The sequence below is a fragment of the Podarcis bocagei genome (assembly GCF_964188305.1).
Source record: "Podarcis bocagei genome assembly, chromosome: 13".
Taxonomy (NCBI): Eukaryota; Metazoa; Chordata; class Lepidosauria; order Squamata; family Lacertidae; genus Podarcis; species Podarcis bocagei.
Window position 1 is genome coordinate 48,308,080 of NC_138138.1, and position 26,026 is coordinate 48,334,105.

Consider the following 26,026-nt stretch of genomic DNA (forward strand, 5'->3'; position numbering starts at 1 on the left):
ATCACCTGAACCAGAGCCTTTCCACAACCTTACAAGCTGTAACGATTTGCTACGTGGCAGGCGAAACCCAAATGCCACCAGCCAATCAGCCAAGTGGGGAAATTCCTGCAGTGCCCCTGTCCCAACGATAGACAACAGACGACGGCATAGCAAGGTCAAGCACAAAGCCCCCAAAATAGGGAGAGGTGGGTGGGTGTTCCCAATGCACATGCCAAAAGAGGAAGCTCTGGGTCATGTGCATAGGTATATATATATATAGGTCCCTTGATCCATTTTGCCTCCTCCCATTGGCCTGATCAAACCCTGCATCAAGGGACCTACCCATCAGGTGTTGTGGCTATCCAATCGTACCCACCCACAACACAGGGTTTGGTTGCCAGGCCTCACTGCAACACGTGCCCGCTTTAAGGGAGGACCCGATTTACACAAAGTGTCTGTTAGGGGAATTAAAAGAAATGTGGCTCTGCCCCACCACACTGACTGCTACTGATAACCCCAGTCTGAAACCCTGGAGAGCTGCAGCCAGTGTAGACAATACTGATCTCAGTAGACCTGTGGTTTGACTCATTGTAATGCATCTTCCAACATCCCTATCAAGTGTTTGATGGTTTAATAAGGGCCATTAGACAAATCATGAATACTGCCTTTTTCAGCTGATCCTTTCACTCCCTCTTTTCGGCAAGACTGTATGCCTGTTAAATATTTGATCATATGAAATTCACCCTAGTGCACAACTTACAGAGGTGGGCTATATAAACATCAGAACAAGACTGCATCAGGTATGTGTGTGTGGTTTTTCTTGTCTAAGATCTGGAAACACAGAATGATCCAAGGAAACCATTGTTCTCAGAAGTGTATATGGCCAACATAAGGCCACACTTGGGCAAAACTAAACATTTCATTCGTTTAAATAGGAGGATTTCAATAAGGGGTTTAACTTCCCCATTTGCAAAAATCAATCAATCAATTTCCTATTTTTGCAATCCTAGTTTTGTACACATTATCACTTACTTCTTGCTCACATTGTACTTAAGTCAGGTCTGTTCATCTGAAACAGCTGTTGTGCATGCATAGGTGAGCATCTATGTGCAGAAGGCAGTTTCGTGAATAGGAGTTCCAGCATGGGAGTGTGTGTGTGTGTGTGGCAAAGATAGGGAAACCAAACAGGCAATGCATGTTGGGTGAAGATATCTTCACTACATCTTGGATGTGTACATGAAAATGCAGCTTGAAAGAGACCTCGCTGTATTTTAAGCCTCTAATGTGTATATACTGAATACAGAGGGTCTTAGAGTACACAAAGAGAAGCCACAGTGGCTTCCAGTAGTAACTGACAATTCCAATAGCAAAGCCACAAGTTTGAAGGAATCAAATGGTATTCACTAAATGACATGTACACAAAGGTGCAAATCATTCCACAAATGAAAGGAAACTGCTTGGCATTTGTGCATGATGTAAAAAACTGACCTTAATAAACAATTAACAACAACAACAACACACTGCCATTTTGAAAATTCACTGCAGCTCTAACCATGCCTATTCAGATGTTATTCACATGGAATGTAGTGAGGCTTGCTCCCAGGTAAATGGGGTTGGGATTGCAGCTTTAATATTATATGTGCCCCAAATACATCATCCAAAAAATATTTCTCAGAATCCTCCTCTAAAAAGGTAACCCACATATCACCTTCTCTTTCACTGGAGAAGTTAGTAGTAGCACAAAGTAAGTTAAAAAGGTAAAGGAACCCTAGACAGTTAAGTTCAGTCAAAGGCGACTATGGGATGGGGTGCTCATCTTGTTTTCAGGCCGAGGGAGCTGGTGTTCGTAGTAGTACTGTTTTTTAGTTGAACTTATATACTGCCCTATACTCAGAAGGTTTCAGAGTGGTTCACAATGCAAAATCAACATAAAAACCACCATATATATAATCAATATGAAAATAACAACCCAATAACCCCTCGACAAAAAAACCAAACAAACACATTTTAAAAGGGCGTAGTCAGTCAGATCAACCAAAGGCTGATGAAAAAAGGAACATATTTGCCTGGCGCCTAAAGGTGTATAATGAAGGTTCCAGGCGAACTTCCCTGGGGAGAGTATTCAATAGATGGGGGGGCCACTACAGAGAAGGCCCCCCGTTCTTGTGCTACTAGTAGCAATAGGTAGGAAGCATCACACTTGCAATTTTAAACACATTTTTTCAAGAACTTCTTTAAGGAACTCTGTCTTCTTCAATATCACACTCCTGGGAGCCTCTTTCACTTCCATGTTCAGTATTGGCATGAGGACAATGTTTAAGACTGCCGCTATCCAGCTTATGCAGGGCAAGGGATGAAAATTGGGTCTCACATACATGAAGAGACCAAATCTCTCTCTCTCTCTCTCTCTCTCTCTCTCTCTCTCTCTCTCTCTCTCTCTCTCATCTCTCTCTCTCATCCTGGCTATTTTTCCTAGGAATAGCTGTACTGGCAAATCAGCTCTATAACATACTATATTTGATGGAAACCAGCTCTTTACCCTAACCTGCTTAATCTGAATTGTTAAAAGCTAGGCCAAACAAGAATTTGAGGGCATCTGGAGTATTTTGATGTGTCTGTAGCAAAAGGGTGTTCTAGAGATGTGGAGCTGACAATGCAAAACCTTGCATTACATTGATTGTGAGTCAAACAGATAGCATAGTAAATGTTGGATGCTGCGTATACAGCATATTTAAAGCTCATGGCCTCTCCCCTCAAAATCCTGAGAACTGTAGTTTGTTAAGGGTTCTGGGAATTATAGCTCTGTGAGGTGTAACACTTTAATGGAAGTCATGTGCTTTAAATGTATGGTATGTATTCAGCTATAGTCCTGTCTGATCTTAAATCTCATGGTATACTGTAACTCCCAAACTGTACAGTCCTATGCATGTCCAGTGAAATAAGTTCAATTGAGATCAGTTGTACATATTCCCAGGTAAATGTGTTTAAACTGATGCTCCAAAGGTGTTAACCTCCAAAGTCCAAAAGAGTATTCCCAGTCCTTAACTTCCTTACATGGGAAGAAATGGCACATAAGCCTGAATCAGGAAACCACCTCCTTAGAGCAAAATGTCCTGCTTAGGGCTTCCCTCAAAAATTCTTTGACCTTCTCATTCCTGAGGCTGTATATGAAAGGGTTCAAAAGAGGAGTCACCACTGTGGTCAGGATGGCAGCAACCTTATCAAAAGCCAGAGAGTAGCTTTGATTTGGACGGACATACATGAAGATGGAACTCCCGTAAGCGATGGTGACCACAGTGATGTGAGAGGCGCAGGTGGAGAAGGCCTTTTGCCTCCCTTGGACAGATGGGATTTTCAGGATGGTGGAGATGATATAGCTGTAAGAGACCACAGTGAGCACCAATGAGCTGAGGACCACCAAGGAAGACAGAAGGAAGTTAAGGAGCTCAATGAAGTGAGTGTCCACGCAGGCTACTTCCAGCAGAGGTGCAATGTCGCAAAAGAAGTGGTTGATGTTGTGGCGGCAGTATGGAAGTCTGGAGACAACAACTGTAGGGCAAAGAACTGAGAGGAAAGCCCCTACCCAACAGCCCAGAACCAGAAGGAAGCACACATGTTCATTCATAATGATGGTGTACCTTAATGGATGACATATGGCCACGTACCGATCAAAGGACATGACTGCTAAGAGGATAAACTCCACCGTTCCCAGGAAGAAATAAAAATATGTCTGAGTGATGCAGCCTGTGAACAAAATGGTTTTCTTTTCAGCCAGGAGGCTGGACAGCATTTTGGGGGCAATCACAGTAGTGAATAGGATGTCCAGAAAAGACAAATTACTGAGGAAGAAGTACATAGGAGTGTGGAGTCGCAGGTCAGTCCATATAATGGAGAGGATGACCACGTTTCCCATGAGGGTGAGCAGGTATGTGAAAAGCAGGACCACAAAGGAGAAGATCTGAACCTCACGGTGGGCTGGGAAAGACAGGAAAACAAATTCCTTCACTGATGACTGGTTGTTGGTCTCTGGATCCATTCTTTGCCCTCTGCAATGGAACATACTTTTTAAACAACAACAAACTGAAGCTGAGCTCTTGCTGCATCATCAGAACCACATGTTATTCTAGCAAATATATTTTAAGACCTTCATTTGATGAACACAGCTGATAAAGGTAGTTGCCCCCAGGAATGCTCATGCACAATTTTTTTTTGTTAGTCTTCTAAGGCTGTTTAGCCTTTTCATAGAATCATAGAAACATAGAGATGGAAAGGACTCTGGTGGTCATCTAGTCCAAGCCCCTGTAATACAGGAATCCTGCTCACAGCCATTCCTGGATGGGCTCGAACCACCAACCTTCTGGTTAGCAGGCAGTTTTTACTGAATACTATTTAGAAAACAACTCACCTTAGTAGGACTGACTGACATCCTACTAAGCTGACGTGGCTCTCCTTGGCTTGTTGATTGATATGATCAACTTCAAACCTAGTAAGTCATGATGACTGCTAGTAAATGAGTGGTACTAACAAAAGATTCAGAGAAGCTTCTTAGAGTCCCATAGATTCACAAATGGAAAAAGGATCGAGAAAAAAGGGAAGCAGAGAGATGAACATCTTCCACTTTGTTAGATATTTTAAATGCTGCTATTTCTAAATGGAATGAAACCCCCTTTTCTTTCACATTTGTTTTGGACCCTCTCATGTGACTCAAGGAGACACTTCTCTCTTACACCCCAATATTTAATGGGAACTAGGTGTCCTTTTAATGGTATTTTCCATACTGCTCAAAACTGGATGTTCAAATGCTTCCTTAATTTAACTTGAATTTAATTTATATATTGTATCGCTTTTTCTGCTTTTTTAAAAAAGGGTTGTGAAGCCCCTCAGAAATTATGGTTAAAAGTCAGGTTATCAATGCATTGATAAATAAATAAATAAATGCATACTAATAGGCTGGAACAGCAGAGGCATAAACAATAGATATGAAGTATTTTTTGGTTTTGGTTTTACAATCAAATGGTAAATAAATTTTAAGAAATAAAATAATTAAGTAATACCAGGTTGCCTTAGATGTAGTTGGCTCTACCAATTAAATCTGAAGCAAAACATCCAGATAACTTTGAGGGACAAGAGCTTTCAATGCAAATAATCTCCACCCTAAAAGTAATTTGCTTTCAATGCAATTTGCTTTCAATGCAATTTGCTTTCAATGCAAATAATCTCCACCCTAAAAGTAACTAAGGATCTTGATTTTTTTTTTTTTGAAGTACGGATAGGTTATCTCCAGTTAGTCAGTAATTACGAAATATTGAGTTTAAGAGTTGCTTTCTTGTCTAAGTCACTTCTCTCTCTTCAAATTGTCCATTCAGACACAAACATCCACTCTCAGTGGTTTTGGAACTGTCAAGTGCATCTTAGGGCAATTTCAGATTCTTGTCAAACCCAAGAGATTTAAAAACCTTAAGAGCTTTCATAATCATCAAGGGGCCAATTTGTGGAAGATTTCTAGCTCTCAGAGCTTTTTCAATAGCATAAGTTTTCAAGATGGAAATATAGTGAAGACTTTCTCTGTTCCACAAAGCAGAAAATTAATGCAGAAATGAATCAACAAGGGCATGTTATCTGTGAAGGATCAACTCTTTTGAAGAAGAAAACAAACTCATCCAAAGGACTCCAGACACAATTAACTCTTTTGATGATTTATTTTTTTACCTTATTTATTTCATAAAAGAAAAAACCCCAAAGCAGCTAAAATACTTTAGAGGATTAGAGGACTTTCTTTGCAATCTCATTAGCTTCCAATTTTTGCTGATCTTTGCCTATATGCTCTATTTACAGGATGAGGACTAAAAACCCATTCAGACGTTCCCATAATGTGAAGTATTTCATAAGTTAAGGCAGGCACCATCAAACGCCTCTGATATAATTGTCTGACATCCTCATTGCTATTAGCTTTTAGGAATCACCTGGTGAATTCTGATCTGATCTTGTAGGCTTTTACTACTAATCAGGAAATACACAAATGCACACATTTTCTATTTTTCTTGCTGCAATATACACATCATGAATTAGAGAAGCATCATTTAATACTTTGGAATTGACTTGTGGCAAACCTGCCCAAATATCCCATGACCACATTAGACTACACAAGTCATCATATCCAACACTGAAGCCTTGCCAGGGCCACCCTATGGCTATGTTACAACTGTCACATTCACACAAGCACACCCTTAGTGCAGGGAGGAAACTGCAACATTCTATAAAAGATTTTCATTTTTTTATTTTATTCATTAACAGCATTTATACCCTACCCTTTAGTTAAAAAAAAAATGTTTTCAGAGCAGGTTACAGAGTAAGTTCTAAGATGGTTCCTCCATTGGGTTCACAAACTAAAAAGACATGACACATAAGGAAACAGGAAAGGGGAGGAAGGAGAGAGAATCTAGCTCAAGCACAATTCCTTAAAGTTATAGTCCTTAATGTTACATCTGGTGTTGGTGACCATTCCAGTTGTCTTTCCCTTGATAAAGAGCAATCCATCTCTGGAAGCATATATACCTCTCCTTCTAGATAAGATTTAGGAGGTGACAACTTCCAGGCATCTCCTGTCACACAGATCTTCCCTTATTCATGTCATTTTATGGAAAAGAATTCAACCTAATATGTTCTATTTTATTTATTTCACTTTAAAAAAAAGTTGTAAAAAATGCATGAAAACAACCATAGCACAAAAGTAAATAATCATTCACACTAAGAAAGCCAAAGTTGAATTTGCCCACAGTCGTATATGCTTTGTGTGTAACATGATCTATCAATAAAGAAGTAAAAATGCTTTATGTGATCTTTGTAGGCCATTCTTTCCATTCATCTTCCAAAGAATGCAACAGTAATTTGACAATCCAACACAATTTGATATTTTTTTTAAAAAAATATATCCAACTGTACATGAAAATTCGAACTATTCCTTACGCTTCTGCCACAAATTTATTCTGCCCACATTTTGTCAGCTCCCAACATCTTTAATTTCTCATCCAGTTTCGAAACATCTCTATAAAGTAAGTCCCCATTTCATGAAAAGGGACCATGCTGAGCTATGAGTGAGTTGCCCAATGCCACCTAACTGGGTTCATAGTCACAGTGGGTATGTATATGAAGGTGCTAAGATCTAATGTCCCATTTCTCAGGCATAGCACATGTGTATTTCCCCCCCCCCCAGTAATAGTATATTCCCTAAACCTCAGGTGCCTACTGTTCATTATCAATTTCTTGTCCATTATAAACTGACACCTCCATACCTGGGGAAAATAGCACAAGTATCTGGGTTGATCAGATGCGATTTCTGAGTTCTGTACATCTCCCAGTGAAAGGTTCCACTAGACCCAATCCCATCCACATTGTACATAATCCTCCTTTCATTTACCATTTGTTGTCCTCAAATACTTTATTCCTGGTGAATCCCTTTTTCAGGGCATCTTTCACTTCCTTGTTCCTGAGTGTATATATGAAAGGGTTCAGCAGTGGAGTGACTAGGGTGTTTAGGAGGGATACCAGCTTGTTCCAACCCAAAGAGGCATGTCCGCTTGGCCTGACGTAGATAAAGATGATTGCCCCATACAGCATGATGACAACCATCAAGTGAGCAATGCAAGTGGAGAAAGCTTTCTGCCTCCCAGAGGCTGACGGGATTCTCATCACGGTGGAGATGATGAAGATGTACGAAACCACCGTCATCAGGGAATTGCAGAAGACCACAATGGTGGCCACAATGAAGACGATCCACTCTATGGGGCGAGTGTCGGTGCAAGCCAGCTTCAGCAATGGTCCAACGTCGCAGTAGAAGTGATTGATGATATTGGGGCCACAGAAAGGCAGGCGGAACACTAGAATCGTCTGCACCAAGACTGTCATCAAGCCACCAAGCCAAGAGCCACAAGCCAGCTGAACACAAACCTTACTGCTCATGATGGCATGGTAGTGGAGAGGGTGGCAAATAGCCATGTAGCGATCATACGCCATGGCGGTGAGAAGGAAGAATTCGGTGGCCCCCAGGAAAAAATGGGAGAATGCTTGAGCTTTGCAACCAGCTAGGCTGATTGATTTCTTGATTGAAAGTAAGTTGGCCAGAAGTTTGGGTATGGTCGCGGTCACATAGATGATTCCTAAGAATGAAAGGTTTCCAAGGAAGAAGTACATTGGCTTATGTAGAGTGGTGTCATGGACTACAGTGGCCACGATGACAATATTCCCAGTGACAGTCAAGGTGTAGATCACCAAGACACCCACAAACACTAGAATTCGCACCTTTTGGATGCTGGGGAAGCCCAGTAAAATAAATTCGACCACAACTGTTTGGTTTTCCATCATCACCTGCATTAAAACATAGGAAAGAGTTACAAAACCGGGTCAGAGAGATGCTCTATCTAGAAGGTGATTCTATTAGGGATGGGTGAATCTGTCAATTTCTGGTTCTCTCTGTTTCTCATTTATCTAGCCTCTTCACATTTCAAAACCAATTTTGCATGCTTTTTAAAGATATAAATTTTCATGCTCACTTCTCCCCACTATATGCATTATTGTATGTTTTACTTGACTGGAGAATGGCATTGCTAAATTGGGAGAAACACAGATTATGAAGGACGGCTGTGTTTTGGGTCATGTACTGTTTCAGAAAGTATAGTAAGCTTGCATTTTAACATGAACTGAATTGGGTTGCTTCCCTATCCCTAGATTCTATCTATTGGCACATACCCAATTCACAGATCTTAAAGGCCAATAGAAATGCTCATAAGCAGATGCAATGGCAATATCCACCCATGCTATTAGTCTCCAAAGAAAAATTGTCCTCTGTAACTATCCATATATACAGCACAAAGAAATAATTACATTCTCTGGAAAAGAGTCAGGGTTCCTGCATTGCTGAGTGCTGGACTAATAACCCTTCTGGTTCCTTCCAACACTACAATTTTATGAATCTATGATCATAAGCCCTGTCTCGCTATACCACTTTAGCCTTCCTTCTAAGGAGAACAAAACTCATAATTCTCCATATATTCCTTACACCTCCACTCATGTAGATAATTGAACTATATGATTTCACTTTAAAGTAAACTTTAGGGATTTTGAAATTATAATTTAAAATGTCAGATTTGGACTCAAGAAAAATAAAAGGTCAAATCCAGATTGCAAACTGCATTTCAGATTTAGTTTTGCAATTTGGGCAGAAAACCTTATATGGCTCTGTAAAAAAAAAATATTCATTTAATGATCTGGATTAAGTGTATACTTCATTATTATTATTTTTAAAGAAGGTGTGAGATTGTGGCTCTGAAGACATGGTGCTGTTTAGAACCTCAAAACATTCACACATAAAAGTTACAGCAATCGATGGAGATGAAGTAAAGCATATACTTAATTCCTTTTGTTTTCTGCTGTAAGATTTTCGAACATTGCCACTCAGTTCCTTTAGTGGCATGACTGGACTATCAATTGAGTAAAGCTTTTGCAGTTGACCAATAACTTTGCACAATCAATGAAAATATGGGTCACTGGCTCACCACTCACCCCATTGTGCTGCAACCACCTTGTTGGTTCAATAACAAATAGCACTTGATCGATGTAGAAAAATAAACCGCACATCATCATATGATTGAAAAAGAAAGAGGGCACTCACAATTTTACACATCCCGACTGGTTCTCAGAGTAAACATTTTCTGTTTGTTTCCTGGAAAACATTGTCACATATTCTAGTATTTGTACAGTATCCACTATTTTCAAAGCACTTATAATAATGAGAAAAACAATATGCGCAATGTAGAGCATGATACTTAATAGCAGCTAAAGATGCTATCGAACTATAACACTGTCTGCCTCTTGCTCTGATGCCTGTATATGCGCAGAAATGAGGAGAAAAAGAACAAATACTTCAGGCATATATCTTTTTGCATTCTGCTTCCTGTAGAGCACAATGAAGTTCTTTGGTGCAGGTTTACAAGAGCAGTTTAAATATATGGGCAAGAGTACTTCAGTCCTAACCATTCCCACTAGGGAAATTAAATCACCTGAGAGAGGCAGAGAAGCACTTTGGGGAACTTAAGATGTGTTTTCCTTGGCAAGTGCCTGGAGAAAGACAGAGGGTTTGAATGCTGTGGAGCTGCTGCTGCTGGACTGCTAGCACCATATACTCAGAGAATGCATAACACATTATTAAAATATGGAACTTGCTTGCACAGGAAACAGTGGATGGCTTTACAAGGGGCTTAGGCATATTATTGGAGGAAAAGGCTATCAGCAGCTACTAGCCATGGTGGCTGAGTTTTGCCTCCACTGCCAGAGGCAGTAGGCCTGTGAATATCAGTTCTTGGGAAACGCAGGTGGGCAGAGTACTGTCTAGCTTGCAGGCTTCCCATAGGCATCTGTGAGAACAGAGTACTGGACTAGATGGGAGATGAGTAAAAGCTGGAAGACCACAAAATGCATCCCTAGATCAGAGCAGCAGAAAGGGGGGGGGGCATCCCGCTTCCAAAAACTGCTAACCAGATGCTTCCTGCCTTGATCATACATGCAAGGCAGGAACACAACGGCTCTCCCTTGTGCTTTGCCCCCCCCCATTAAAAACCCCCTTTCTTGTTGCCCAGAGAATGATAATGCCTATGAACACGGAAGATCTATTTAAGTCTCATGGCAAATCACCATTGTTGGAATCATCCTTTAGGAATGTCTTCAATGCTTTCCTTAAAAACAAAGCAAAATACAAGTGGTTGTAACCAGTCAGTTGGTTAGAGCATGGTGTTGATAACACCAAGGTTGCAGGTTCGATCCCTGTATGGGACAGCTGCATATTCCTTCATTGCAGAGGTTTGGGCCAGATGATCCTCAGGGTCTCTTCCAATTCTACAATTCTATGATTCTAATAGTTTAGTGCCTTCAGGTGCCTTGCCAGAGTAGAAGTATAGAAATGTGAATAAGTGGCCATCTTTTAGGCAAAGAGTAGTCAACACATTGTACCTGTGTATACAGTTAGTTCCTGGGTGTGCAGGAACTACTTGAAGAGGGAACTTTCTGTAGAGATGAATGAGAGTAGAAAGGCAATGTGGGCCTTGAGACTGAAGAGTAAATAGGACACCCTGTCTACTGTATTTAAATAATTAGTTTGTGTTGAGTTTACCTGCAGTGCCTGTTTCCAAGAAAGGCTGGGCCTTCCAGTTCCCTCTAGATGTGGTAGACTACAGACATCATTATCTATCTGAAGAAGTGTGCATACACACAAAAGCTCATACCAAGAACAAACTTAGTTGGACATTTTTTTAAAAAAAAATATCCTATCATTATCTATGACCATTGGCTTGTCTGAGACCTGACATGGGAATCTTGTTATAATACTATTATAAACTCAAACAAAAAAAGCAGCTAGTCCCTTGTCCCCCACTCCTGGCTAGCTTAGTCCTCCAAGACCTGGGGCAAATGTACCTGGCTGCCTCCACCTCTGCAAGCACCTGCTGGACCCAGCTGGACTCTGCAAGGACCCAGCTCTTCAAAAGGAACATTAGCAGCGCTTAGGGCTTTAAAGGTCAGCACCAACATTTTGAATTGTGCTCGGAAATGTACTGGGAGCCAATATAGGTCTTTCAGGCCTGGTGTTATGTGGTCTCAGTGGCCACTCCCAGTCACCAGTCTAGCTGCTGCATTTTGGATGAGTTGTAAATTCCGAGTCACCTTCAAAGGTGACCACCATCCTCTGAGACCAAAAGATGCCTAGACCTTCTGAAAGTGTTGCTTACGATTGTGAATTTTTTATTTTTTATTTTTTGACACAGACAGAGGCAAGCAGTTTCCCAACTTTATATATTTTTAATACTCTTTGGCAATAAATGGCAATCAAATCAAGTCACTCCGTATCAGTTCAGTGGATTTTTTTTTTTTTTAATATTCACTGCCTTCCTCAAAGCTTCTTTGACGTCTTTGTTGCTCAGGGTGTAGATGAAAGGGTTGAGGAGCAGGGTTATAACTGTATTCAGCACAGATACCACTTTGTTTACCTCCAGAGAGGAGTTTGCTTTGGGCTTCACATACATGAACATCACTGTTCCATATTGTATGGACACCACCGTCAGGTGGGCGGCACAGGTTGAGAAAGCCTTCTGTCGCCCCGACGAAGAAGGGATGCACAATATGGTGGAGATGATGAAGATGTAGGAGATGGCAGTGAGTAAGAAGGAGCTGAACAGGAGAAGGGCCGACCCCACTAACACTATCTGCTCGAGCAGGTGGGTATCAGAGCAAGCCAAGCTCAGCAATGGGGTCACATCACAATAGAAATGGTTGATCAGGTTGGGGCCACAAAATGGGAGTTGGCAGATCAAGATGGTCTGCACTATGACAGTGAAGAAACCTCCCAGCCAAGACCCCAAGGCTAACTGCAGGCAAAGCTTGCTATTCATGATGATGCTGTAATGCAGTGGGTTGCAGATGGCTATGTAGCGGTCAAAGGACATTGAGGCAAGCAGGCAGAATTCAGTAGCCCCAAGAAGGAAATGGAAAAAGGCTTGGGTGATGCAACAGTAGAAGCAGATGGCCCTCCTCTCTGCCAAGAAATTGGCCAGCATCTTGGGCGACAGCGTGGTGACATAAAAGATCTCCAGGAAAGAGAAGTTCCCTAGGAAGAAGTACATGGGGTTGTGGAGATGGTGATCATGGATGATGATGAAAACAATCAGGATGTTTCCTGTGACAGTGAGGATGTACATAAGCAGAACAAGAACAAGTAGATACTTCTGCAGCTCTGCAGAACCTGGAAATCCTTGGAGAATAAACTCAGTGAGGACAGTTTGATTTGTTTGAGGCATTTCTTGAAGAAGACTCATCTGCCCGACTCCTTTCTATACCTGCTAAGAGCATGGGGGAAAAGATGAACAAGACAGCAAACCTTTGCAGTGTGCAGCTTGAAGTGACTGAATGCATAAAAACTGATTCCTTCTGGAATTAAAGATTGCCCAGGCCCAAAAGTTTGATTCAAAGCTTTACCTGCATAACTTTCTTCAAAACAGAGCAAAAAACAACAACAGTAAATTATACATCTAAACAGTTCTGTGATGTTCAGGTTCATTATTTTAAAAATAACTTTAAACAGGACTGAGGTCAAAACTCTATCTCTCCCCCATTGCAGCCTTCATTACAACTTGAGGTTATGTGCTTCTGGAGTGAGCTTCATTATCAATGTTACTTCCACACTCGCTGGGAACTCCCTTTCAAAACGGAGATTTGCAACCTGTTACCTTTGTTACCTGATCTAAGGTTAAACACTCACACGCTAGCTAGCAGAGAATAACAATAGTTAGTTATCAACTGAGCTAGAAGTTTGGAGAGCTTAATATAGCCCCTTGGAAAATCATTAAAGCCTGCAGTAATGCAGAAATGCATTCCTCCTTTTGGTGTCAATTATACGATTATACTTAACAAACTAGCTATATCATCATCCTGCTTAGATTTCTAGTTTAATTTCAGAACAGGCTCAAGTATCCCTATGTTAAATCAAAAGGCATGTTATACAAGGAGGAGGGGGAAGAGGACACCATACCAGCTGCTCCTAGTACAGATCCATGGAATTACATTCCATGCATTCTCACTAATCCATACAACAACCCTTTAAAGTGAGTATTGCAAGTAGGATGAAGGTTCCCTGTGACAACCCAGTGAATTCATTTTTGAGGCAGGATTTGAATGATGTATAAAGAGAAAGAGAAATTTAGATTTTGATTTTGTTCAGTCTGGGGAAATTAAATGAATGTCAAAAATTGTGCAAGGTCCTTCACTAGCAAATGTACAACCACAAATTAACCTTCCTGGTTTCCACCAAGATAGACACATCAATGTCTGCTTGATTATTATAGCTCATATCAGAATAATAAGTTTGCTTAATATTTTTCTAGCCCTGGTGGAGCAATAACAAGCAAGGGAAAATGGTATGGTCCCCACCCCCATCCAGATGAATAAACATACTTTAGGAGAAAGCAGAACTTAATTTGCTTAAATCTCCAGTCTTCAATCAGAACAATCCAAATTCACACTTATCTAAATTTTGCAATGCAGTTATCCAACCAAACAATATTAATAAAAATGCATTTTATTGGGGAAGTGTATAAAATGTGAAGATGTTAGTGGGGAAGAACATACAAAATCCTTTTTATTAGGGGAAATTACTTGCAAAAAAGGCGTACATTAGTGTATAAAAAAGGTATTTATTAAGAAAAATTGCACTAAAATGCTGATGAATTTCCTGAGATTTTAAAATTGTATTGCTGCATAATGCGGAGAACTGAACTTAAGATTCTAAAAAGTGAGAGGGAGAAATGAAATAAAATGAAACTGTAATTGATAGATCCTTCCATCTCCAGACACTACCCACAAACTTCCAAACTGATCTTCAGAAACAGTGGTGTAAGAAATCTGCTTTAAGATGAAAAAAGATAAATATAAAATCACGCTCCCTAATTGCTCTGTTTTCTAAAAGTTCTTTTGCCCTGATGTGACTAAACCTGTAACTAAGTCGAATTATGTTCAAATTAAGCATATATTATTTTCTGTGCCTTCCCTGCTGTCATGGTTTATTTGCAGCACGACAAAATCTCCGCAGTGTCAGATCCTGGTAACATTCCAAGTAAACTACAGCATAGGCATAGTAGGTAAAATGTACTTACTGAACATGAAATAAATGATATGAAGAAATGGCCAAGATCAGCCAGGATAATTCTATTCAGACAGCCTATAGACCTTCAACTGCAAGATGTTTGCCTTAGATAATAAACAAAAAACAAGACACACCAACATTTCTTTAATTGAGCCTAAAACTTTAAACTCAAGGCACGAAAGAAGATATATTCAAATTGTAAGTGACAGCAAGATAATCAGTGCAGATTTTATGAGGACATGATAAATAATACCAGTTATCAGTATCAGTATTAGGAAGGTCATATTGGAACTGAGTTATTTTATGTGTGTCTTATGTTTTCAATGTCCCCCCCCCAAGCAATGAATTTTGTTTTGAAGCAGCAGCAAATAATAATATCCTCCAGGGACCTCATTAAGAGGAATTTCCTTCTTGTACACTTTTTTATTATTCCTCTAACTGGGATTGCTAAACTTATACACTTGCCAATGTAATTTAGCGAACAGAATTGTTGATTTGGAAGAAGAAAACTCACAATTCAAAGAGGTGTGTGTGTGTGTGTGTGTGTGAGAGAGAGAGAGAGAGAGAGAGAGAGAGAGAGAGAGAGAGAGAGAGTCTAAAAATGCATCTCCAAATGTTGATAGTGAATTAGACTGTGAAGATTTGATATCCTACGTCAGCAGACAATATTTGGTATTGACCAGCCTGGAATAGCATATAGGCTGAAATATTATACCTCACACGTGTCCATTCAGCTGCTTTGATTCCTGGAACTGGCACTGAGCATAAATCTAAACATCACCTTAATATACCCACTGGGATGAGAAAGACTTTGTCACTCACCAGAAGCTCAGCTAGTTGCTGATATATCATGAGTTCTCATATTCCATGACCACTAGTGGGTGGTAGTGCTCAAGAAACTTGAAGGAAGGCATGATCTGGCATTCTAAATTATTGCATTGGTTATGTGCAATAAGCATAAAGGGTTAGCCGTATTTTTTAATTTTTGTATTCGTTTGTTCCAGAACTGATAGTCACCTCTTCCTCAAACTGCTTGCGCAAATGCATTAGGGTAGATCAGGCACCCCCAAACTCGGCCTTCCAGATGTTTTGGGACTACAGTTCCCATCATCCCTGACCACTGGTCCTGTTAGCTAGGGATGATGGAGTTGTAGTCCCAAAACATCTGAAGGGCCGAGTTTGGGGATGCCTGGGGTAGATGATGGAGTTACGGTAGTTTGTTTCCTGTTGCTGCAAATGGTTGGGCATAAACCAATGGGTTCAAGTGAGAATAATTCTAACAAAGCATTAAAAAGAACTTCCTGACTGTATGAGCTGAACAGAAAGACTTGGAGCATGGTGGGCTGTCCTTTGCCAGTGGTTTTTAAGTGGCAGCTGGTTCGACACCTATTAGGGATGTTGTAGCAGTAGATTTGTTGCATCAGCAGGGATTTGAAATATATTACCATTGAGGTTCCAACACCATCATTCTAATTAGCAAACATAAAAGAAATCTTTGCCCAAATCTGCCCCTCTGCCTTTGAACACCACATTGCCTCTCACAAAGCCACTCACCTATATACGTGTATACAACATTGCATTCAATGCAGTGATGTGCTTCATTCTTGAATTGTTCTAGTGACAACACTACAAGCATTTTAGTAGAGCAGATAATTTAAATCATTTCATGTTTTCCAATATCTGAAGTGGGGGGGGGACCCCTTGCTTCCTGTAATAATCATTTTCTTTAGCCTAAATAAATCTCCCTCCACCACCACATTATCCCCAAGGAGATGTTCCTCTGAGATTTGTCCAGATGCATATTAATGAGAATCTATCACTGTGGGAGTTGTCCACAATGGTTTCCTCCAGTATAAATACTCCACAAATTTTTTTGAAACTATGCCAAAAAGTGCCTAATCTGACTAGTTCCTACTCTTTTTTTAAAAATGCTTTTATTATTTTCCTCCTTAAACAATATTTTCGACAATATAATCGCAAACACAAAAACTTTCAGCTCTGCCGAACATGCGACTTCCATGCTTCCCTTCAGCAGGTTTTTTGCTTTCAAGTCCAATCTCGCAATTTAGCTCTTTACCATCAATTGTCCACATTGTAGGATTTATTTCAATCCTGCTAGTGTCTTCAAATTTTTGCAATTGTTATTCAAATATACAGCGGCACCTCGGGTTAAGTACTTAATTCGTTCTGGAGGTCCGTTCTTAACCTGAAACTGTTCTTAACCTGAAGCACCACTTTAGCTAATGGGGCCTCCTGCTGCCGCCACACCGCCGGAGCACAATTTCTGTCCTTATCCTGAAGCAAAGTTCTTAACCCGAGGGACTATTTATGGGTTAGTGGAGTCTGTAACCTGAAGTGTATGAAACCTGAAGCGTTTGTAACCCGAGGTACCACTGTACAATAAATTTACTCCAATCCCTTTGAAATTTTTGATTGTCCTGATCTCAAATCCTGCAGGACAGTCTGGCCAATTCCACAAAGTCCATCATCTTCACCTGCCACTCAGCAATCGTAGGTACCTCCTGTAACTTCCACTTTGGGGCCATTAAAGTTCTCGCTGCTGCTGTGGCGTACATAAATAGTCTTTGATCTATCTTGAATACTTCCTGCTCTTAACATCCTGACATGGGTAGAATTTATGGCAAATCTGCTCAACTACATCCAGAGCAGGATCACGACACCAAAGCTGACCACAGTTTGGGAACATGCACACAACAGCACACAAATGCACACAAATAACTAAGTAACTAACTAACTAACTAACACTATGGATGATCTTGGGTGTTTGTTTTGTGTTGAGGAAATTCCGCATGTGTATCTTCCCATTTAGAAGAACTGGCTCTCAAAATGATTATTGTTTGATTATTGCTAAATTCATCAAATGTGCTGTTCACCCAAGACAGGGAAGTCTCTACGTGACTTCAAGTTTAAAAACATACAAATTTGTAAAATCAAGAACCATCATTATAGAAACAAAAAATTACAGTATGTAGAACAAAAGATAGCAGCTTCCACAGGGGAGAGATGGGACATACAATTGCTCAGAGACAACGTCTCAGAAAGCTGTTTTTTAAAGCCACTGTAATGTCCATATGCAAATTAGAAATCTATGTTTCCTTTCCTAGAAACCTTTAAAGCAATGCTTTGGGCCAGCAGGTTGGCATCATCCTCTTGCCTTTGCAAACAGAAACCATGAGTTTTACACTGTGTCTTCTTTTCTGGGCAGCAACATTAGCAGGTAAGGGAGATGGCCAGTGAAAGATCTGTCCTAAATTATATTTTTGGTTTGTCAGTCAAAGATTCTGAAAATGTTGTGATACATAACGGAGAAGACAATGAAGAGAGACATGACAGATATTATACGGGACACGAGGAACCTCAATTCCCTACTGCTTGAGCCCTAGGTCAAAATATACACCAAAATGTTGCTGGTCTTTTTGGTCATGGCAGTTGTCAAGCTAGATAAATCCATGGAAGTATTTATCTACCACACTATTATTTATACTGGAGAAACAATGATTGTTTGGTTGGATAATGCTACAGCAAAAATATTGCATTTATTTATTTATTTAGGAAATGTATACTGCACATGTTTGGTCAGTCTCAAAAGAGACTGAAGGAAAAAGGAGCACCAGTTTACTAGCTTCTATTAAATTTAGACAATAAATTAAATAAAAAGACAAGTCTGGCAGAATGGGAAGAAATAGTCAGTACATTATTCTCATAGACAGCAGAGTATATGAATGAATTATAATCTCTCTCTTTTTTATCCACAGATGTCAAGTCTCAAATCCAATTTTTTCAACCTGCTAATGAAATTAAAAGCCCTGGAGAATCAATGAAACTCACCTGTAGGGCATCTGGATATGGATTTACCAGGTACTCAATTTCTTGGGTTAGACAGGCCCCTGAAAAAGGACTGGAGTGGGTCGGTACTACACGGACGGATAACTTCAAAACATTCTATCCTGAGTCTCTTGAAGGTCGAGTCACCATCAGTGTGGACATCTCCATCAGCACTTCATATATGCAGCTGAACAATTTGAAAGCTGAAGACACAGCTGTATATTACTGTGCAAGGTGCACACAGGGCAAGACTACATGCACAGGCAGTCAAAAACCCTCTGGGGGAAACTCAGTGGCAGAGAAAGCAAATCAAAGCAAAAAACCTGCTAAACTGTTGGTGCAGAAATCAAAGAATTACAAAACATAAACACAGTCAAGGTCTACAGCACATGTGTACTATAAGGATGGGGCACATATTCACTGTATGCACGTATACATATACGGTACATACTCCCTGCTCTACAACCAACAAGGTCATGCATGGTAGAAGATGCCTACTAGGCACCCTGATGGGAGATTTAACACAATTCATATTTGGCACAAAAATAAAATATACTAATCCAGAGTGTTGCTGATCTGTATTAGAAGGTGATGCAGGGAGATTCCTTTTGGACCTCCAATTGGATCTTGGCTGGATCTTTTACAAGGTCCTGCATATAAGTGGCCTCTCTAACTTTTCTCACTGGCTCATACAAATAGCTGAGCCTGGTGAGTACTTAGGTTCCCAACCCCTATAGTTATAATTTGTGGGCAGCCATCTAATCTTATTTTGATTTTAATTCGATTTTAATCTGTATTTCAGTCAATTGCTGAATTTTATGTCTTAATGTATTTTATGTTTTGATGTTAGCTGCCCTGAGCCCAGTTCTAGCCAGGGAGGGTGGGATATTAATATATTTTTTTCCATCATCATCTACACAGAGCTGTAAAAATGCTCAAAAATAGTTATGTGCAATTTTCCATTGACTGCTCTACACCACCCTCTGGTGTCACACTTTTATAACAAATTGATAACATTTTAACTGATCAATGTAGATTAGTTTCTTGAGTGTGAGGAAAACTCAAGATTCTGATTAAGAACCAATCATTGTTGCATGGGTGGGGAATCTGTGACCCTCCAGATGTGCTGGTCTATAACCCCCATCGTTCCTGACCTATTGGTTGTGGCTGATGGGAGTTTGAGTCTAAAGTCATCTGGAAGACCCCAGATTCCCCATCCATGCATTGTTGTGTTATGAGTTCTACAACTTCCTCCCATAGTCATTAGAGATCCCCAGACTCCAAGCAACACAAAGGACGTCTTGTCTATGTTTCCACTTTGTTGATTTGGCTAGGTATCTATATGTGTGGAATGCCTAGTAAGCATATTTTAAAATTATTTGATGTTCAAAAAACAAAGCTCTTATTTTCCATTAAGTTACTTGTGCAACCACATACAGAAAATTAAAACAAACAAACAAACAGTGTTCTTTTGCTCTTAGCTGTTTTTCATGCTTTCCAGATAGAAATTGTGTCCATGGTGTGCTTTGAGCTCCCTACAGTGGAAATCATCACACAGTGTAGAACTGCCTAATTTACACTTTCTGAAACAATAGTTGAATTAAAACAACTAGCCTTTGAATTTTGCAATGCAGTTCTCCTCTAGTTATTGGTTGTATGGAAGCTGCTCTGGGTAACATTTTGCCTAAAGAGCAGGGTACAAAAGCTTTTAAACTACACATACATGCATAATATGTACAGAAATGCACATATTAGTTAAAATAACATTACCAATGCATGATAGCACAGAAAACTGTGTTGCAAAGATATGAAGATTAGGCAAAAATGCATTTTAGGAGAAATTTGCTCTAAAATGCTGATGAAATTTCACCAAAACAACCAAACCTGCCAACTGATGTTGAAATGTAGAGAATTGGACTTTGGATCGGGCAAATGAGAAACTTAAAATGATAGATTTGCCCATCCGTATCTGCTGCTGGGTTCTTATTTTTCACTGGTCTTCCATTCTCTACACAACTGCATATGAAACAGTGAACTGAATCTTCTTGTAGGCATCCCCATGCAAATGATACTTCCTCTAGTGTACTTTCCCCCCTGCTCAAATACCTTCTGGCACATTGTTCCTCCCAATACATAGCTTTCATCAATTGCTTATGCCCATAAGCACATTATCATGCAGACTTTATTAACATCCTCTATATTCATAAGCTTGTTGTTTGGTGAGTATTTCTATACGCCAAATAGAATACAGAGATGGCAGAAACAGCATGGCACATTTCTTTTTGGGAAATGAGGTGTATAACTTGGTTGCCTTGGTGTTATTCAGAGTAGCCTTCTTATGCTTGTCTGTCCCTTTCTACCCAAACACCAGAAACTTTCTTTCCTCTCTCCACCATTCTGTTCCTTTATTTATGGAAATGTAAAATGCAGTCATATTCCAGCCATCAAGATATTGGCAGTCCATCAGATAAAGTGTTGGGAAGCTCAAACCAGACTTTGAGCACAATGGCCTTCTACGATTTGACAATGATTCGTACATAATCATGGGGCAAAAGACATGATTAAAAATGTGAATTCTATGTGCACATATTTCATGCCAGTCTGATGATCAAAAATTGCTTCCACCCTTCTGATTCCAGCTACCCAGTCCCAGATTTCCCTGATCCAGCCTGTTTCAGAAATCAAACACCCAGAAGAGACCTTGACTCTGACTTGCAAAAGTTCCTCCTCTTTGGATCAGTACTGGATGCAATGGAGTCGGAAAATGGGAGACCAGGGAATTCAGTGGATTGGAGAGATCAGTCCAGATGGCAAAGCAACAGGTATCCACCAGCCTCTGAGGGGAAGATTTACCATCTCCCGGAATAACGCCCTGAATACCGTTTACTTAGAGATAAGGAAGCTTGTGGTTGAAGACAGTCGTCTCTATTACTGCAGCGCCCACAGTGAAATGGAACCATACAGAAACCGGAAATTGCTATGTGCCATCACTCCATCTGCTGGTCAGGTGCTAAGGCTAGAATCTCACACCACTGATCTGGTGGGTGCACATGCATTCGAAAAGGATCCTGGACCTGTGCAAAAGCCCAGATTCATGCAATCAAAAAGTCACAACGCTGCCCTTATCTTTGTGTGGGTAATCACTTGATCCACCCAGCAGAACATACACTTTTCTGTTTCTGTTTTGTGTTTTGGTCTGCACTTGTCAGACTGCTGGCCTTTAGCAAACTCTTGAACAGAAGAAGGAGCCCAATCCAAATCTTTGCGTCTTGAGTTCATTGCATGGATGGGCAAATCTTGTATCCCATCTCCCTTTCCTCAGTGTGTTCTCCTGGCTTGGGGACATGGGTGGCACTGTGGTCTAAACCACTGAGCCTCTTGGGCTTGCCGATCGGAAGGTCAGCGGTTCGAATCCGTGCGACGGGGTGGGCTCCTGTTGCTCAATCCCAGCTCGTGCCAACCTTGCAGTTCGAAAGCAGGCCAGTGCAAGTAAATAAGTAAGTACCGCTGCGGCAGGAAGGTAAACGGTACTTCCATGTGCTCTGGTTTCCGTCATGGTGTCCCATTGCATCAGAAGCAGTTTAGTCAAGCTGGCCACATGACTCGGAAAGCTGTCTGTGGAAAAATGCTGGCTTCTTCAGCCTGAAAAGTGAGCTGAGTGCCGCAACCCCATAGTAGCCTTTGACTGGACTTAACCATCCAGGGTTCCTTTACCTTTTACCTTACACCTGGCTTGGTTGCCTCTTCTGTAAGGAGCTGACTGTTCTCAGTGTTTGGGGGACATTCTGAAAGATTAATTAGCATTATTAATTGGTGTGGGCAATCTCAGATAAAATTTGTAGTACTTAAAAAAAAAACTTTTCTGCAACCTCAGGTAGTCTATTAATTAGCATTTTTGTAACCAGGGATGCTTTCTTGGTCTGATTAAGCTTATGTTATTTTATTAAATACATATACAAAAGCTCATGGCAAAGCTGAAACTGCTGTCTGTTAATCTTTCCTTTTTTTCATGAGGACAGAAGAGGAACTAGCTCTTCTATCACTTTTGATGATTTCACTGCAATCCAACATAAAATTGATGTGTGGGTTTATGTTTGACAATGCTTTGTAAAAGTGGAGTGAATAATTTCTAATGCTAGTATTTCTAAATTATTTGTGTAAACCTGACAGCAAAATAAAATAAAATAAAATAAAATAAAATAAAATAAAATAAAATAAAATAAAATAAAATAAAATAAAATAAAATAAAATAAAATAAAATAAAATAAAATATAAACTAAAAATGTTTCTAACAATTAAAATAGAAGTTGCTTGCTGAAGCTCTACTGCAAGAACATTCCACAGGACTGGGCCAATGACACTAAGGACTTGGTCTCATGGTGATGTCAACTGAGGCTCACAATCTCAGGGGACAACCAGCAATCCTTGAACATATAATCTCTGCTTCATTTTCATCTTATGCATAAAAACACAACAAAGCATTCTTGCTGCTTGATGAGTTGTCCTTGTTTCTTTTTAAAAAACTTTCTGACTTTTTAATTAGTGTTCTTAATTAGCACGGGGGAAACTATTAAAATCTTGGATGACTTTTTTCTTGCAATCCCATGTGGCATTGATGAAAAGTTCACAAGTGGAGATGGGAGCAGGAGAATTCATAAGAATGATGTTTTACATTAGGACTATTACAGTGACACACTCATTTGTCATTATGCTTCTTCTTCTTTTAATATTCACGTCAATGTATTTGTGTGGTGTGTGCGCGCGTGCGTTGCATGTGCGTGTATTATCTAGATTTGGGCAAATGCTTGCAGAAGAAAAGAATATGTGGAACATGAAGCTGTCCCCCTTGTTCTTGAATTTACCTTTACAAATTAATGGGAAAACAGTGCTCACTGGATTCCATAGGACATAAGACAGGAAGACCAACACTAGGTGGAGCCACATCTAACTAATTCTAGTTTTGTCCTCATCCTGGTCTGTGCTGAGTTTTTATAAGAGTGACTCTGAGACAAATGAGGAGAAATTTGACAAGTAGTGCCACCCTCTGGACTGGATGTAAGTAAGACAGCATGAGGGGGGATTGCAGAGGGCAGACTGAGGTTGGTAGGGCACTGCCCCATTTTTCCTAATGGGGGGGAGGGTGTCCCCCCAATGCAGTAGAAGACACAGTCCCAACTGAGTTTCATTTAAACTGCTCCTATTCAAGTACATGGGGAAAAAACATTGTTCGGGGATAAATATATCAATATGCAATGAATAAAGTTTACAGGGTAGAAATATTGAGGAAATGGATGGAAGTGGAACAAAAACAAAGTAATACTAATAACACAACGAATAAAAGAAGATTAAGGGAAGGAGGTCAAACATGGGTGGAGGGAAGTCCGTATTTTTATGTATTTTTTGGTGTGTGCTTTTTATTTTTTTATTTTGTGTAATTTGTTTGTCCCCCTTTTTTCTTGTGATATTGTTTGGTTTTTGTTACTGCAATTCAGTAAAGTTAAATAAAAACTAAACAATAAACTGCTCCTATTCATTCTGAGTTGTTACCTAATTGCTTTTATTGCAAAAAAGGAACAATATTCATACAGCGTAACTGAACGTAGCACATATTTATATATTCAGCCATGGGTTAACCAAAACATATTGTTATAGATATGTTTGCTGGTGTAGTGATGAGCAGTTTTTATTAAATTTATTGTTCTTTTAAAGGAAGGCAGGCAGGAAGGAAGGAAATGGAAGAAGGAAATGTTACATCAATCAATGAAGTCATTCTTCTGGGATTCCCTGAACTCCATGGCATGAGGATGCCATTTGTTGGGATTGTCCTTCTGATGTACCTTCTCTCCATTTCAGGCAACTGCCTTATCATTACCGTGGTCTTCATAGAACACAAGCTCCATACACCCATGTATTTCTTCCTCAGCAATTTTTCCTTGGCTGAGCTCTGCAGTAGCACAACTGTGATACCGAAGATGCTAACCAACATGGTCTTGGACCGAAACACCATTTACTACATGTGTTGCATGACTCAGACTTTTATGGGCTTCTCGATGGGAGCCATTCAGTTCATTAACCTCACCGTCATGTCCTTTGACCGCTACACAGCCATCTGCCAACCTTTTAAGTACAATATCAAGATGACTAACACACTCTCCTTCCACCTATCATTGATGGCTTGGGTTGTAGGGTTTACAGTTATATTTTTTCAACTCATAGTTGTGTGGACTACTTACCCATTCTGTGGTAATGTCATCGATCACTTCTTTTGCGATATTGGACCTGTTTTGAAATTGGCTTGTGCTGATACAACTGTGTGGGAGCTTGCGAGTTTGTTTTATAGTGTCATTATTATGTGTGGTTCATTTTTCTTCTCAGTGGGCTCTTATGCATGCATTCTAAAGACCATTGTTCAGATTCCATCTGTCACCGGGCGGTCCAAGGCATTTTCCACTTGTTCCTCTCATCTCACTATTGTGGGCATCTTCTATGGGGCAACGTTTTTCATGTACCTGAGGCCTTCGACCCAAGGTGACACCCGAATCAACAAAGTCATATTCATGGTGATCTGTGTTGTTTTGCCAACCTTAAGCCCTTTCATCTTCACAATACGAAACAATGACTTCAAAACTGCTGCGAAAAAAGCAATGGGCAGAATTTGCCAGCTGCCTTCCTCTGTGGTCATGAGATTGCTCAAGCAGTGTTCCTTGCAAAGCACATTCAGCAAATTCTTTAATAAGCATATTCAGAAGACTTGGGAGTGTCACTGAGATCAGGGGTATATTGTCAGCTATTTCTTAGAACTTAAAAAAAAAAAAACAACAGAAGGGAAAATGTGGCAATACTCAGGGTGCTCATTTGGAAGATTTATGGTAATTCAGGTTCTCCCTGATAGTGCAAATAACATTTGCTCAGTGTGGGCACATTTAAATTAATGGACCTAGCAGTCATGTCCGTTAATGTCAATGGGTCTACTTTGAGTAGTACTCAGTTGAATACCACCCATACTCTCCTTCTTTCTAAAGTTGCAAAAATAGTTGTTTATCCTTTGTTTCCAGGAGCTATGGGGTGGAATTCAAAGAGCTCTGTTACACGATTCCATCGGGCTCTTCCATTCTTAAAAAAATACCCATAAACTCAAAGCAGATGCTTCTTCTTCTTGGTCCTTCTCTCTATTTTTCATGAAGAAAGAAGAGGAACTGAATATTATGTTGCTTGCTATTATTTCACTGGTGATCTCTGTACAAGTGATTATTTGGTTTATTTCTGACAATTTAATGACTTATAATATTGGTGTTCAAGATTAGTTCAGACTTATGATTGGTATAGTTTTAAGAATGGAGATTCATAGCTTAATGAGAAAGCTGTCTCATTTACTGTATTTTTCACTCTATAAGACACACCAGACCATAAGAAGGACCTAGTTTTTGGAGGAGGAAAACAAGGAAAAAAATATTCTGAATCTCAGAAGCCAGAACAGCAAGAGGGATTGCTGCGCAACGAAAGCAGCAATCCCTCTTCCTG

The 26,026-nt window shown here is 40.0% G+C and overlaps 3 protein-coding genes across 3 annotated transcripts; 1 reads left to right on the forward strand and 2 right to left on the reverse strand.

The window, feature by feature from the left end:
* Nucleotides 1-3,061: 3,061 nt before the first annotated feature.
* On the reverse strand, nt 3,062-8,349 carry LOC308571860 (uncharacterized protein; the record flags this gene model as incomplete). Its single annotated transcript, XM_081167472.1, has 2 exons — nt 3,062-4,040; nt 7,397-8,349. The coding sequence occupies 2 exons, from the start codon at nt 8,347-8,349 to the stop codon at nt 3,062-3,064; spliced, it is 1,932 nt and encodes a 643-aa protein (XP_081023598.1).
* Nucleotides 8,350-11,870: 3,521 nt separating this feature from the next.
* LOC308571861 (olfactory receptor 6X1-like) lies at nt 11,871-12,818 on the reverse strand (the record flags this gene model as incomplete). Its single annotated transcript, XM_081167473.1, has 1 exon — nt 11,871-12,818. One exon carries the CDS (start codon nt 12,816-12,818, stop codon nt 11,871-11,873), a length of 948 nt encoding a protein of 315 aa, XP_081023599.1.
* An 11,419-nt stretch (nt 12,819-24,237) lies between these two features.
* LOC308571863 (olfactory receptor 6X1-like) lies at nt 24,238-25,272 on the forward strand (the record flags this gene model as incomplete). Its single annotated transcript, XM_081167474.1, has 1 exon — nt 24,238-25,272. One exon carries the CDS (start codon nt 24,238-24,240, stop codon nt 25,270-25,272), a length of 1,035 nt encoding a protein of 344 aa, XP_081023600.1.
* Nucleotides 25,273-26,026: the final 754 nt, after the last annotated feature.